The sequence below is a fragment of the Mastacembelus armatus genome, chromosome 13, assembly GCF_900324485.2.
Source record: "Mastacembelus armatus chromosome 13, fMasArm1.2, whole genome shotgun sequence".
Classification (NCBI taxonomy): Eukaryota; Metazoa; Chordata; class Actinopteri; order Synbranchiformes; family Mastacembelidae; genus Mastacembelus; species Mastacembelus armatus.
Window position 1 is genome coordinate 19,544,981 of NC_046645.1, and position 15,471 is coordinate 19,560,451.

Genomic DNA, 15,471 nt, shown 5'->3' on the forward strand with positions numbered 1-15,471 from the left:
TAAGGAACCATGTGTTGACCTGAACTTTGCAATACATTAAAACTGTTTTTATTGGTCCCCCAGGACACTGACTCTCACCCAGCTCTAAATTGTTTCCCGATATCAAAGAGCTTTGCACAGAACTTCACATTCATAATAAATGAGACTGACCTGTGTGAAGGTGGTGGATTAGAGTGGCATGCTAAAAATCTCACACTTACACTTTGCTAGCCATTGCCTGGCAGGTAGACACACACAGAGGAGACAGGCTTTTGGTTCTTCTGTCACGACATGAAAGGCTGAGCAAGACTTCAGAGAGCACTTCAGCACTCATATCCTGCCTGTCCGCTGACAGCTGCTATTGCATTTGTCACAGATCACAAAGAACGGCAACTTCAGAGAGCTGCTCTGTTCGTCAGGTTATGGAAATAAAGAAGGGGAAAAAGTGAGGCAACTGAATGTTGCCACACTGTCATAATAAATAGGGTGCAGAATAAAGGGATCCACACTGCTGTAAAACCATATTTTAACTTCACCGAAAGCAGTTGCCCTTAAACATCTATAACAAGCTTTTCACTGTACTGATGGATGTACAGACAGGTGATTTGAGAAAAAAGTGTAATTGGGAACTGTGAAGTCAGGGAGAGGTAGCATAGATAAACAGTCACAAAAATTCCCATGATCTCTGTGGTGTTAAAGGCATATAGATAAAAACAGTGTTTGTATAAATTTGAAAAATTAGTTCATGCTAGCATTTCAGGATTCCATTGAATTTCCCCTTAGGGATTAATAAAGTACTTCTTCTTCATCATTTTTGGGTTTATTACTATTATTACTATCAACTGAAGTGTCTCCTGTTCTGTGTCTGTATACATTTATCATACAGCAGAATTTAATGTAAGAATATTCTTTGAAGGTTTGGAGGGTAATGCCAAGTACCTAAAACATCCATCTGACAGGTCCAAGTACTATGATGAGTGATATACATCCTAATTGGCTGGATTAAATCACCTAAACTGTTATTATACATTCTTAGATTCAGTATGTCACACTTTCTTGCTGGTTCCATTAAAAATAGGGATCCAACAAGAATACACACAGATATGTGTAGCTGAAAAATATCCACCATTTAAGCATGATGACATTTTTATCAAAAAACTTAAACAAGTCTCAGTTGAACTTGACCTTTGGCTGCTATATTAAGAATACAAGCCATCACTGAACTATGAAATCAGTGATGGCTTGAGTGTTGTGAGACAGTTCTGTCAGCTGACACCTTGTTATATGACGCTGTCTCACTGAAGTATATGTTTGCCTTAAGCCTTATTTAAATCTTGTCTCATCTGACTTTTTTTAACCATGTTTTTGCCATGTTACCATTATTCTGTAAAGGAATAAAACATTTTGAGAGCTTTAAACAGTTACTCATTGTACATCAAATATAACTCACTATAAAGCAAATCTTATTTAATAATTCAGTTTAAAAAACACTCGTAGACTGTAGCTTGCCCTCATACTTTTTGACTTCAGTGTGGGAGACAGGGCTCCTGTTTTATCCTTCTTGAGGAGGAGGTGAAGTGGTAATACATGGGACTGACAGCTTTACTGTGAGATGGCGAGCTGTATAGTGTATTTGTCCTTTGCTCTCATTATTGCGCTTTTGCACTGGCCTTGAGTCCCCACCCTGAAAACCAATTTCCTTGACAGTGTCACCCCACATATATTACCCAGGAGTCAGCACAGCATCAGCTTGTCACGTCTCCATGACACTTATGTTCATCAGTCTTAGTGCTCTAGTCATCATGATACAGGAAACAAAGACAGTGCTATATGTTCAGCTATGTACACTTACATATTATCCTCAGTATGGCAGCAGTCCTCATTTCCTACCAGTGCAACAATAAAAAAAGATCCCTGCTAACACCTGGTAGAGCAATTCACCTGAGATATTATTAGTTATAACCATGCAGTAATGTCCTCCCTGTAGCTTCCCCACAGCCTCTGTGCTGCTGAGGCCAGTGGAGTTTTTTATTTATTTTTTTTGTTCCCTATCCAATCTCTTTTCATTTCCCTGATCCACACAGCTTAGCTTAGTACCATCTCAGAAAATGTCTCCATTATCCATTCTTGTCAGGATAGCAAGTGGACTAATGTGGTCAAGAGGCACTGGAGTATAGGGGTAAGATTTGAGATGGGAGTTAGTATGAGTGCGCAAGGGGCTAACACACAAACATTATGAGGGAAGAATTAAATTGGAATATTCAGATTCACGTTTCTAGTGTCCTCATGATAATTGGGTAGAAGATTGGATAGGGTTTTCATAAGTGCTAATAATCAGCTGCTCTTGCCCTGTCAAACACATTTACTTTCTTAGTGAAAGAATAATCAATGTTTTCTTAGGATATAAATGGGTCACATTCTTCACCCCCTTAAAGCGTAGAGGAGGACATGGTCAAATTTTAGCCACAGCTTCATCACATATAAATCCATCATATATGCCTTATGTAAAAGTGTCTACTGTCGTTCTGATCATTTGTATTAATTTACTTGACATTTTAACACATCATATGCTATAACCAACTTTTTGAGGTTGAAAGAAATATATTGTATATTGTAGTTGCAAGTGAACAAAACTATAAATCCCATTTAATTTGAACTTTTCAAAATGTTCCCTCCACAGCAACATCTTTATTATTTCTAACAATATACCTATCATAGTTTATATATTAATTTCTAGAGCCCTGGCGTTATGAGCACATAAGGAGTGCTTCTCCACCTCGCTACATAGCTCTGTGTATTCCTCCCTGCAGAAATTATTCTAATGTCATGACTGACGGCTTGATGATTTTTAAAGTCATTGCTGGGTTTATTAGTAGTGATTCATTCATTGCCATTTTGCATATGTAGTTCAGCCAGAGCCACTATGAGACTTGTTTCTTTGAGTTGTAGGAGGCTGTGGAGACTCAACAGTGTGACCCTGGGAGGGGGGGGGAGTTGTAAATCTGAGCAGCACCTGCTCTCTGGACTCTGGCACGTGGTGTGGGGTCAGCGCCAGATATCCCATCGATCATATTTATTACATTCATCACAGCGCCAGTTTGTTTTGGCAGCTGATCGTGCCGGGGAAAGAGAAAGAAAGAAAAGGCCTTTTATTTGAAAGAAGGGGAATGCTTTTAGCATGAGTGGTGTCTTTGCATTTTTCTCTGAGTCTTCAGAGAGCGATCAGTCACTCTAAGGCCCCATTGAAACCACAACTACTGTGGACTGATATGATAAGTGCAGTTCTGGAAAGTTTCTGAGAAAAATAACTTTAACAAAAAATTTTATGTCACATCTTTTAAGCTATGAGGCTATAAGAATAAGAATAATTTGCATTTTTATTTATTTATTTTTTTTATAGATTTCTTTTTAATATTATGAAAAAATACAAAGAAGTAAATTATTTAAATAAATCTAACCCATAAAAACTAAAGTAGTTTGATCTAAGAATCAACTGGGGTTTTACCCATAGTAGTTGTGTGGATACAAGGACAGCAATGTTGGTCTGTTGGTTGGTCAGTTGGTTTACCACTTTGGTCCACATTGAATTATCTCAACTGTGGTTGGATATATTGCTGAGAAATCTTTACACAGATTCATGGTCCCAAGTGTATGAATGACTGATCTTCTGCTTTTATCTTTGGAGTAGTTCTGACTTTTCTTCTAGTATGGCTTACTATAATAAAGAGATTTGACCAGGAAATCACTGTTTACATTTTCACTTAAATAATGGTGTGATAGCTGCCCTGTTTGAGCTTGGCTCCTGGTCAGGATCTTGTCTTGAATCTTGCTGCCATGTGCTTGGCTGAGGTCCAGCAGTGATAAGAACAAAGGGATATTTTGGCTCAGTTACTCCGAGTCCCACTGTCAGTCATTAAAGCTTGCCTGTCTCTAAAGCAATTAAGCCAATTAAGCATGAAATATAATGCTGCTTGCTTCTACCATTCTGCATTTTTACCAAAGTGGGAGTGAGGCCCAGGTCACTCGACAAGCTGCATTTACTGAAAAGAAAAGCAATTCAAGGACAGTCAGATATACAGTCTTCATGTTATTCTGGTGCCTGCAAAGTCATAAATTGGATGCTGTTGTTTTCCAGCGCTGTGTAATAGTCTTAATGTTGCAGATGTCAATATAATAAACTTATTTTCTTTAGGTTTTACATTTTTACAGGGTAGTTTAAACAGAAGCAACAAAAATAGTCTTCTGACAGCAGAAGCGTAGAACATTCTTGCTAACTTTTTAATGTCTGTTGCGGCAAATATTCCAACTGACTATAGTTTGAAGTTGCTGCCAAAATGTTATGTGATAGCTGGGTTATTTTAATCAGCCTCCACAGGCCATGTCGAGGCTGACGCTAAACAGATGCTAATGTGAGGCCCATTAAAAGACACAGGGAAAAAGGGATTCAGTGTGCGCAGGCAAGCGGAAAAGCAACAGCCTGTTTATCGCCTCATCCTGCTTTGTGCTCCAAACCTCGTCACAGCATCCTGTGAAGCCTTCCTCTCCCAAATCACCCCAGCCTCTCCACAAGCCCCCTTTGCCCCACATAGCAGTGTCATGCATGGGGGCACTCCCTGAACAGAAACAGATTTGTTTAGTTTGCTGTCATTTTCTTTTACTGGACCCCTCTCTTTTTTATCATGTCTGAAAGCAGAACAGAGAGGCTATAGTAAGCAGAAGAATGTTCTCACTTTTCTGTTTATGTTTTCTTACACTTTGCAGCATACTTGAATTGGGTTGCCTGTCCCGTTCTCTATACTCTGGAATACTTTCAGTATAATAGTGACAACAGGCATTTTTAGTCTTTAGTCTCAGTTTTTAGATTTGTTTTCTAAGGTTCATATGAGTGGGGTAACTGTATTTATTCTGTTATGGAGCCTAGAGTGAAACATTCTTGGGTTCTTGTGAAAAGCTGTAGAGCATCGTATTGTCCACAGTGGATGGAGAGGGTGAGCTAGACTAACAATCATTAGGATTTCTAATGTTAGATTCTGTTGTTTCATAAATATGACAAGGCTGCACTTTCATTCTCGGCCGGTGCTATCAACTATTAATATAGCTGTATTTATCCTCCAGCTATTTTAAATTTAACTCCCAGTCTTTTGCCTCTTGGCTATATTTAAGACTAATATCCAATTACTGAAGATTGGTACCCTACACATGAGCACATATTGATTAATTCTGTTATTCATGCTTTTTCACTTACTTAATGAGCATTAATCACAAGCCAACTTCGTTTTCCAAATTGGACATAAATCAGTATATGTGGCTGTTCTACAATTAAATACGCTAAAGAAAGTCAGTTCAAGTCAAATATTTTAGATTTCATATCATGGCAAGCACTTGTGCACTTAGTTGTGGGATGGTTTGTGCTCCTGGAGCTTCATTACTCCCTCAGTGACCAATCAGAATTGATAAGTTACCTCTTTTGGCTGTGATACAGTAACACTATTATGATTTAACGTCCTCCTCCATGCCTCCCTCACATCACTTCTCATCTCCCACCTCTTCCTGTCAGTTTTTGCCTTTCTGTGTTAGTAATCTATCATGACACCTGAAAATCACCTCATTCTCAAGGGTGCCATGATCTCCTCCTTGTATTGTAACCTGGCTGCATGAATAAGCAGTCGTCATTTAACATGATGTATCCTGCAGATTCATGTGATGACAAATATCAATCATGCAACCATTACTTTGTGCAGGAAGCTATAAAAATAAGAGATTTCCATATGTTGTCATAAACTGTACAAATGTTGACTCAGTTGAATATATGCTTTTCCATACTCTGTTTTAAACTTTTGGTCTTCCACTCAGGTTGCTAAAGATAAGAGGACAGAGCTGTGAAATAATACCAACAATCAGCCAGTGTTTTATCCAGTCTCCTAACATCTATTACATGCAGCGTCAAGTCTGTCTATGAGGAGAAAACAGTCATGGGAGTCTTGTCCTTTCTTGTCAAGACATTGCCCTCCTTACTGGTTCACACAGCCTAGATCCCCCTTCTGATTTGTGATGGTCTACTTTTGTAACTGTAAAATGGATCACAATCCATTATTGGACAAAGTTACCCTACAGCTGTTTACTGATTGTCTTGGAAAATGCTAAAACAGGGTTAGCCAGCCTGCAGGCATGGTCTTTCTACATCATGTTATCTGTGTTTATTTTTTCAAAACACCTTAGAGACATGCTGCCTGGTGCCAACTCACAACTACAAATGTGAATTGCTGTAGTACAAAAAGAAAAGAGGCACAGTGAATAAATAAAAGAATGGCTTCTCAAGGACAGGAAGTAAATGATAAAGACTGTAGTGAATGTGAGGCAAGTGAAGTATGGTAACTGTCCAACTAAAGCTCCTGTGAAGGGAGCTCAAATATACTGTACCTGCCACAGTATATGATAATGACTGCCATGTCCAAGGCTAATGTAGTTACACCTTTGACAAGTTTGTTTTTATTTCCTGAAATATTCAGAAAGACACTAGCCTATGGAATGTGAAATGCCAAAATGCATCACACTTTCTTACATTTCTTTCTATTGAGAAAGAGTTTTGTGTTTGCTTCTCAACAGGGTGTATCTCTTTGAGAGTGAAAGGTTTTGTTTTATGCCATCTTGTTTGGTGAGCTGGTGAGATGGGAATGAAAGCCATTAAATAGTCTTAGTCAAGGAAAAGGGACTGGCGGCTCCTTCACTTTACCCCGCCTGTATGTCACCCCCATCACCTTTATACTGAAAGGCCTGGGTTTTGTGCGGAGTCCAACACATCTGAAAAGAGACTCAGCATGTAGCCTGCAGGATCTTCCATTCTGGTGCATGCATAGAAACATTATAAGAAAAGATGGAACGTCCACAAACACATTTTGAATATTAAAAGGAGAATTATCAGAGATACAAAGGCTGGGGAGAAGTGAGGGAGTCTCTCCACTGAATGATGGGATGGTAAAATGGAGAGGGGAGTGAACTTCACCATGCATATTGGATATAGAGTTGCCCTCATTAAGATCCCATCATACTCTGGGGAGAAATCTTGTCACTCAGTTTAGGATACTAGCCAAGACTGCAGGGGTTTATGTGTTTGACAGATTTCAAGGGTAGCAGCATGAAGGAGTCTTGGTGAGAAGTGCGGCAGTGTTTGCAATCTGTTTTTGACAATTTTAAAGAGGACTTTTTGAAGAGATTTTTATTTCTTGCTGCTTTTCAAGGAGTACCTGTGATGCAATGAGGGCAATAGTGAATTGTGAGAGGTGCTTGATATTTTATTGTACAGACCAGTATAGACCAGTCTGTAACCACTGACTGAACCAGCAAGAAAAGTGTGTGTTTTTATAATAGTTGCACCCAGATTTGCTGTCTCTGAGTTGTTTACACACATCACCATGCAGATTTTGTGTTTGCTGATGGTGTTGTTTGCCATGTTAGTCATGCTGGGAGTTCCTAAAGACCAAAAGGCTTCACACAGAGCCCATCGCATCACTGTGTTACCGAGGTCTCACTCCTGCAAACGGCAGACTAATAATTTTGGAGTTAACCAAAGCCATCCAACTTTGAGGCACTCACACAACAAACACCACAAATGTAACCAAGTCTTTCACAGTAAGTATAAAAGTGATATATTTCATAACTGTCATTAAAACATAATGACTCCAATCTTTGACAACATACAAAGTTGTTTTGGTTTTTTGAGAGGTTCGTAAAGCATTAAAGGAAGAGTTGCAGCTTTGGCTTTTCATACTTTGTATATTCTTGGAAGTTTTTTAGTATGTAATGATTAGTGTGGTAATGGCAGCCTCCACTGCCACGGCCAAGTCCTGTTTGTGATGAAGGTTGAGAGTGGAGGGTTACTCTGGTACACTCTGGTGTTTCTTTCTATTGTTTTTTTCCTTTTTTTTATTATAATACACAAAATGCATATTATAATATGGTGTTCTTTGGCTCACCAAAACAGTCATCCTAAGTAAGTAAAAGAAAAGACTAATATCAGTCTATGCTCACATCTTGTATTAATCAGCTCTTCCAGACACCCTTCCATTTTGGTCTTTCTAGGTGAGAGTTTGCCAATAACTGCAGCAGCAGGGAACTGCTGCTGACAAGAGGAAGCTTTAATAGTTTAGTTGGTAGTTTAGTTCACCCGAACAGCCACTGAACAAAAAGCTTTCATGAGAACAGGGCACATGAGGAGGAATGGGCTGTGCAAACCATTTTTGTAACCTGGAGCATGCAATGTGCTGTACTTACCATCTGTGTTATGAACAAGATTTTGAATGATCATTGTACAATTAATGTAAGCCTTGCTTTTAACTGATTGTGCTTGGACTTGAATGTGCATATTTATTGTGCCATGTGCTGATGGTCCTACTCAAGAAGATATTCATTTCTTTTTACACTGATGAAGATACACATTTCATTTCGACACAAATCCTTGTGCCTAATAAGAAATCTACCAACTCAAAATATTTCAAAATATTGAGAGACTTGACTGTGTTATGTGATTACTGTGACTTTATTCAGTACAAAATAGTTGAATTCAGCAGTTCCATTTAATCTAACTTGGTAATATGTGAATAATGAATATGATTATTTCCCAAGACTAAAGCATTGCATTTCTGAAGAAAAGTTATCATCAGCTGTGAGTGTTTGCTCTGAGAACCATCTGTTTGAAATATGAAAAAACCCCTGACTTGATGGCCAATATAGTATTAGGCAATATAGCAGATACACTGTATGCTCTGGTTGTTGCTGCAGCTTTAGTTAGATTAGTTCAGGCAGCCTGCACTGGAGGGCGCTGTTTGGTAACAAATGTTCTGTGAAGCCGAGGGCGATGCTTTGAGCTGAGCTGAGCAAATGACAAAGTCGCCTTTCAGTTCGTCTTTCTTTTTCTTTCCATGTTTCCCACGCAGATTTTAATGCAGTATTTTAATGCAAGATAACCTGTGCATTAAATGCTGTATGCCAGGTCTATGGCAAACGTTAGGGGCCTGAAGAAATGTCAGGATATGGGCTTAGCTGTTCACACCTTTGTGGAGAGCCACAGCTTTGCAACAGAAATGTAAAACCTGTGAAAAACTCATTTTGATGGTGAGTCCTTGGTTTATGTCACACTGGGGAGAACAGGTAAATTAGGAACATGAATCACCAGATAGACACTGTCAGGCCAGATTTTCATTAAGCCGATCCAATCAAAATTAGTGCATGAATGCGCCTTAACTTTTCCTCTCATCGACATTACAAAATACGCGTCTGTCAGAATCGGGAGCTGTATGAAAACGTTATGAATGAAGCTCTCGGTGTGACAGGCGATAGCCCTGCATTTACCCTCGAGGCTGAGGGTGTTACATGTAAAACAAATGTGTTTTAATTAAAATGGCACACCCATACAGTACATCACAGTTTGGACAGTTAAGACTGTCTTAAGGATTTTGTCTTATAATGCATTTCTGGCTAAACGCTGCATTTATGGTCCATCTGTTTTCTAATATTGAAATATGAATGGACTATGAAACCACAGAATACAAAACAAAAACACTAAACTATGGAGTTAGAGCTTTTATATAATAACTATTGAGTTCCAAAAACATCAAGTTGAGTCCCTTCAGGGATCCCGTTTGAATAGGCTGCTACATTTGCCAGGAAACGCCGAAAGAATAAAAATAACATGTGCGATTAGTTTTCTAAGGTTTTTTTTTTATTATCGGACTTAGTTAAAGAAAATACAGTAGCCTGCCAATGCGCGCCGTGTAACTGCGTTGCTCAGAGGGATCCAGATGGGAAGAGGTTAAATTTCTTCTCTGGGAAACATTGTCGGGTCTATGGAGGGGGTAGAAAGGCGCATACCAATTGACGAGGCATTCTGCTTTTCGTGAATGAAATGCTGTAAATATGACTCTGTGTTTGCCCCCTCTCGCTTGAGTTTCGGGGTCTGCGGCGCACACGAGTGGGAGCCGGAGTTGCAGCAGAGGAGAAACCGGGGGAAAAGTGATGGAAAAGTTGCGCTGATCTTGTGTGTGGATCTGGTGGATGAGGGAGGACAGGGCTAACTCGCAAAGTTTCCGATCTCAAGTGACAGATTCAAAACTGGACTGAAATAATGTGACTACACGGATACAGCCCTTTAGCGCGGACTACGGCATCATTCGACTTAATGCTACTCAAAGTTTTCAGTGGATTTATTCTTTAGGCTTTTTTGCACAAAGGAACTTTGATTTGAATGAGGTCGCCTGGCTGGTTACTGAGCGCACGGCAGCAGCGGGATGAATTCAAGGAAAGCATAGGGCTCTGCTACTTCTCTGCTCAAATATCCTTCCACAGTCTTAACACATGCTACTTTACAGTTGAGCTGAGCTACTGACACGAAGCATGTGTTAACATTTCAGGCTGTTTGGAGCTGTTTTTGTATCCTTTCCTCGCCTCCCCACTATCTCTAAACCTTCTCATCCAAAACAAGAAGCCAAAGCAAGCTTGTGATAAAGTGCTCCTGGACTGTTACCAAATTCTGCTTTTTGTGACTCTCAAACCAAAATCTGGGTGTAAAATTTTCACACTCTACATTCTGAGATTTAATTTTCCAGTTTGACATGAAGGAGTGGATGCCTAAATTGCTTTTTGAATAATTTGGATTACACAAGAACATTTCTTATAAGAGAGACATTGAATGATGTCTGCAACTTCTATTGGATTAGTATTTCTGTTAGGAATTCTCCATGTGTGCACAGGTAAGTCTGTGATCATTGTGGTAATCTCAGAACTTTAGCCTTAAATTTACAGGTCTAGTTTTGAAAAGAGGAGAAAACTGAATTTATTAAATTGTAAAGCTCCAGGCCTTGTACAGTTATTCAGTTATTCTGCAGAAAAGTTTCATTCAAAATAATTTACTGAAGTGTTAAAATGTGATACTAAAATATATGGTTGCCAAAAAGGTTTCTGCAGAGTTCACGTAGAACTTTTTTCAGCCATGAGGGCACATTTTGAATGTTGGACTTTACTTAAAAAGTGAGTGTGTCAAAGGCCTGGCTCTGATTCTGTTTGAAAGACTCATTTCTGGTGTGTCTTTTCAGTTTCATGTGTTGGAAGGCAAAATTCTTAAGCAGTGAAATTTTCAAGAGAGAGACAGTTCTCAGGGAAAAGAGGTTTCCTTACTTTTAAGAGCTGAGCAGACATAAAATCACACATAATGTGCTGATGCCATGTGGGATCAGTGGAGAGAGCAGCTATCATCTGTCAAGTAGACAGCATGAACCCCTGTGGAGAGCATGTTTCCATGTTTGTCACGATTCTGCTCATTACCGATGAGTACAACGGTTTTGTTTTTTGTTTTTTTGCTGTTTGTTTAAAATGGATATCTGCAGAATATCAAATGACAGCATTTTCATTTTTTGTTTCTGCTTTAATTGAGTGTTTTAAATACACCTTTGAGCCATTTATATGGCTTAGGTGACGCTACCACAACTTGGTTTGACTTAAGTTTGTCTTCTGGTGCTGCCTGTATTGTTCCTTATTATCTTATACATTATTCCTCCAACATGGAAATTTCTATAGCACTGCTGGACCGTGATAAGTGTGGTTTTCCAGGTCAGCTGCTTCTGTGCTATGAGGAAGCAAATGCCTGCTTCTCCTTTAGAAGACATTAGGGAAAAGTGTTTAGTGAATGGGACATAGTAGGGCATTTTACACAAAGAAAATTAGAGCAGTGTAAAATCAAAACAACATTCATAAGGTGCTTTAATTAATACTCATAACAAACCTACTATAGTGGAAAACAGAAGAGGTGTTCAGGCCCCAGACTGCTATTCATTAGTGCTCAAATACACCTACATAATTACCTAAGCAGTACTCAGCATAATTGTTATCAAGTATAAACGTGAAAAGCCTTTTTGGCTTTACCAGTCCAAATTCTTAGTCTCATTTCCAGATGTCCCTAAGAGTGTTGTTTGTCTGCATGAATGTTTGGGGTTTCAGTCATTCTCACACTGAAATCACAGTTGTTTCCCTAGTGCATTTAAATGGCATCTTACAACATGCCACTCTTAATAAAATATCAAGTTCACTCCATCTCAAGTCTTATTTCAATATCTGCTAGTTGTGCTCATCCAATTTTGAGTCTTTCTGCAGAATTTCATCATAAACATCCAAAGGTTACTCATGCTTCTTGATTGGTTTCCTGAGTTCAGTTTTTGTTGTCTGTACAAGGACAGAGCTGTGGCAGTAGGAAAAGCCTGCAATACCATAGTTTGAGGAACCACAGTACCACCTAAGCAGGAAGTACGGTCAGAGGTGAGCGTTGAGAACTTGGTGGCAGCTCCATCTGCTCCACTCTCAGCTGGGTTCCTGAGACAGTAATGGTCTTGTCCTGTGAAAAAGACTGTCAAGACACCAGGGTTTCTAATTACGCCTAACTGTGGGACTGTCCGGAAATACTTTCCGGGGACATGCGTGAGAATGGGGCCTACTAAAAGAGTGTTAGACTGGACAACAGATTCTCAAAAGGTCCTGGATTAGAAACTAGTGTTAGGAAAATTAGATTACGTACCACTTGCAGGAAAGGATTTCATATTTACAGCTAATTAAACGGTTAACCACTTCATTCTAGTGTAGGGCAGGTATCAGATCTCTTAAGAAGACTCTTGTAGTTGTAACATCGCTGTGGATCACATCAAGATTATATTCACATTGCTGAAAGTATTTTTATACTGCTTGTACGTGTGAAATAGATGGAGGGAGATGAGATGATCTTTGCCCTTGTCAGGCTTGTGTTGAGTTGCTTATTGCTGCCTCGCTCTGTCTGAAGGTTGTAAATGATACCTCCATCTATCATGTCTCGCCCTGTTATCAGGTGATCTGTCCTCCTGCTGTACACTAAATGGTTGTTATCTCTCCTTCAAGTGCTCATCAGACCTTATACTCCCTCAGAGGGACCAATCAGATGAGGGCAAGAATTGGCTACACTTCTCACACTCAGTATGACACTTCGAATTAGTTTGAAGGAGATAAGGAGTGTTAGAAAGATGTATATAAGGACATCATCTCAAGGCAAATGTGAGGCTTCTTGTTAAACATTTACATCTATTTTGCTGTAAACTCTTTGGGTCATTTTACCCAAGCCCAGCAGTGTGTGTACATATGAATATGTAGTAGTGCTGATGAAAAAAATATAGGCGGTGGGACTGGTGTCCTGGCAATCAACTCTAGCAGCACCTAGCTGCCGAGGTCTTGACAAATTGACTCGTAAGTGCTGATAAATTGCAGAGCCCTTCCACCTCCCTCATCATGATGGTATGACAGAACACAGCAGGCTCCAGAGCCAATTAATGACCAGAGACCACAGGTGAGACCCATCTCTGTCTCATGTCTTCTTACTATTACCTTTCACACGATGTGAAAACAGACTCATTAAAACCAGCCTCTTCCCTTCACCATCTCACACAGCTGTCAACTTTTTATCAGTATTATGAAGTAGTGTTCTGGTTTTCCAAATGAGATGAAATGTTTTTGAGAGTTTAATCTTCTAAAGTGATTCTGTGTAGGTTCAGTAAGTGTCCATAAAGCTACATCTCTGTAACTTCCACCACTACTCATTAATCTGATCCTAATCCAAATCAAACAGGGTTTTACACTCTTAAGTTGTATGATTAGGCAGACTTTGTCTTAATGAAACCACATGGAGAAACGTGGGAGGGCAGCACGTGTCCTCTTCCAGTTCATGAGAAAGGTTCATTAATGACTGACTAGATAAACATTTCAAAGCAGTTTGTTTGGGGGCAGATAAATTAGGCAGTGATTCCATCTGATCTTCTTTTAATGACCTAAAAGTGGTGCGTAATTGGATTAATTAACAAATCCATCTGATGTCAATAGCCTGCACTTTGCCATATCTTTAGACTGAGTGGTACACAAGGAGAATTGGAGCATTTAATTAATTTTATAAAATTGAAGATGCCTCCCAGTGCCCTTAGTATTTCTAATTCCTGAGGAATTAAAAGCTGTGTCTCATTAGCTTCACTTTAGATGGTGCAAATTGAGGAGAGCAAACCTATTGCTTCTGGATTATTAATATTGTTATGAGTTGTTTACGAGTGTTTGTCAGTGTGTCAGTCCAATTTCTGAAACTGTTTATCTGCACCGAGTTAAGCCATCTGCTATAAGAATTCTCTGGAATATAACTTCATATAAGCTTGAGGTGCCTGATGCGATGAGGCAGCAGGCGTGTCTGTGATATTAGACTCATGGGTCAGTCCATATAGTTAATGCATCTTGTTCTGGCAGTTGATGTGGAGGACAAACATTCCCTATTGCCCCTCTGCGTGGAAGTGATAAATGGAGTGTCTTTTTAGGATGAAAGGTGTTGTCTGGTTTCTGTCTCAGTTTTCAAATGACACTGTTAGAATTCCCACAGCTCTACTTCCTGTTATGAAAAACACCAAATTACATAATGCTAATCCACATTTGCAATTTACATTGCATATGCACGTTTAGCTTTACTGTGGATTAGTTTCCCCATGACTCCACTAATATAGATGTGAATGAGAAGGAAAGAGTGTGGGGTGGGGAGTGTGTTTATGTATATGTGGGGTGGTGAAAGAGGGCTTTAGGAATCTCTTCATCCTCTTACCCATCCCCCACATTTTTTTTTTTTTTTTTTTTTTTTGGCCCAATTTTTTAAGACTTGCCTTTTTTGTGGTTGGTCAGCATAGAGCCTTTCTTAAATAAAACAGGCCGACATGCAGAAAAAGCCTGTGGGGACGGGGAGGCTGCATTGTGTAGCCTTAGCAGGGTGATTGTAAGGCATGGAGGAGGGGAAGAGAATGGTTCACGAGGGACTGAGGGTGTGTGAGGAGTATAGAGGGGGGAGTGCGCCTACACAAAGGCACCCCCAGGGTGTGGAAGGGGGGATGGAAGTGGGAGGACGAAGGACGAAGGGGTGGACAGAGCAGTCAAACATACCATGATACATCAACTCTGGGAATGCTCTTGATCTGGCTTTCTGTGCTCACATTGCATATTCTTACTGGTCCCTCATGGCAGTGAATGTGCTGATTAAGGAGATAGTGGTGGAAAACTGTGAGGCCAGGGCACTGGTGTTGTTTTTTCTTATAAAGGTGGACATCTGGGGAGAGGTGATCTTGGTTTTTAGAAGTGCTGAGTAAATAAAAGATCCTGGTACAGAGCTTCAGAGTGGCATTGAGAGTTTGGTGTATCGAAGTACTGACACATATCACCCGTTTGTCTAAATTCTGCATGCTCAGGAACTCTCAGAAGGCTTGCCCTGGGCCTGGTGTTTTCTGTGGTGGTGAAGCTGTGCTACCATGGGTGCTTTGCCTTGTGCATTTTAAAAAGGTTCAGACCTCCCTCTCTTTCATTTTCTCCACCAGGCAAACTGAGAGATGGCATTGAGGACAGCCATCCACCTTTTCTTATTCACTCCCCGAGCTCAGGCCTCCTCCCAGCCTCTGTGACCATTCTATT

At 39.9% G+C, this 15,471-nt stretch overlaps 1 protein-coding gene across 2 annotated transcripts in view; it reads left to right on the plus strand.

Annotated features, from left to right (window-relative positions):
* robo1 (roundabout, axon guidance receptor, homolog 1 (Drosophila)) overlaps positions 1-15,471 on the plus strand; it is a 157,285-nt gene that overhangs the window by 20,245 nt on the left and 121,569 nt on the right. Inside the window, exon 1 of one of the 2 annotated variants that reach the window (XM_026294521.2) lies at positions 9,816-10,724. The exons of the other annotated variant lie outside the window; for it this stretch is intronic. Within the exon in view, the coding sequence (XP_026150306.1) occupies positions 10,664-10,724 (61 nt within the window). The 5' untranslated portion in view covers positions 9,816-10,663. Of the gene's footprint in view, positions 1-9,815; positions 10,725-15,471 lie in introns of those variants that run through there. 2 annotated transcript variants of the gene reach the window in all.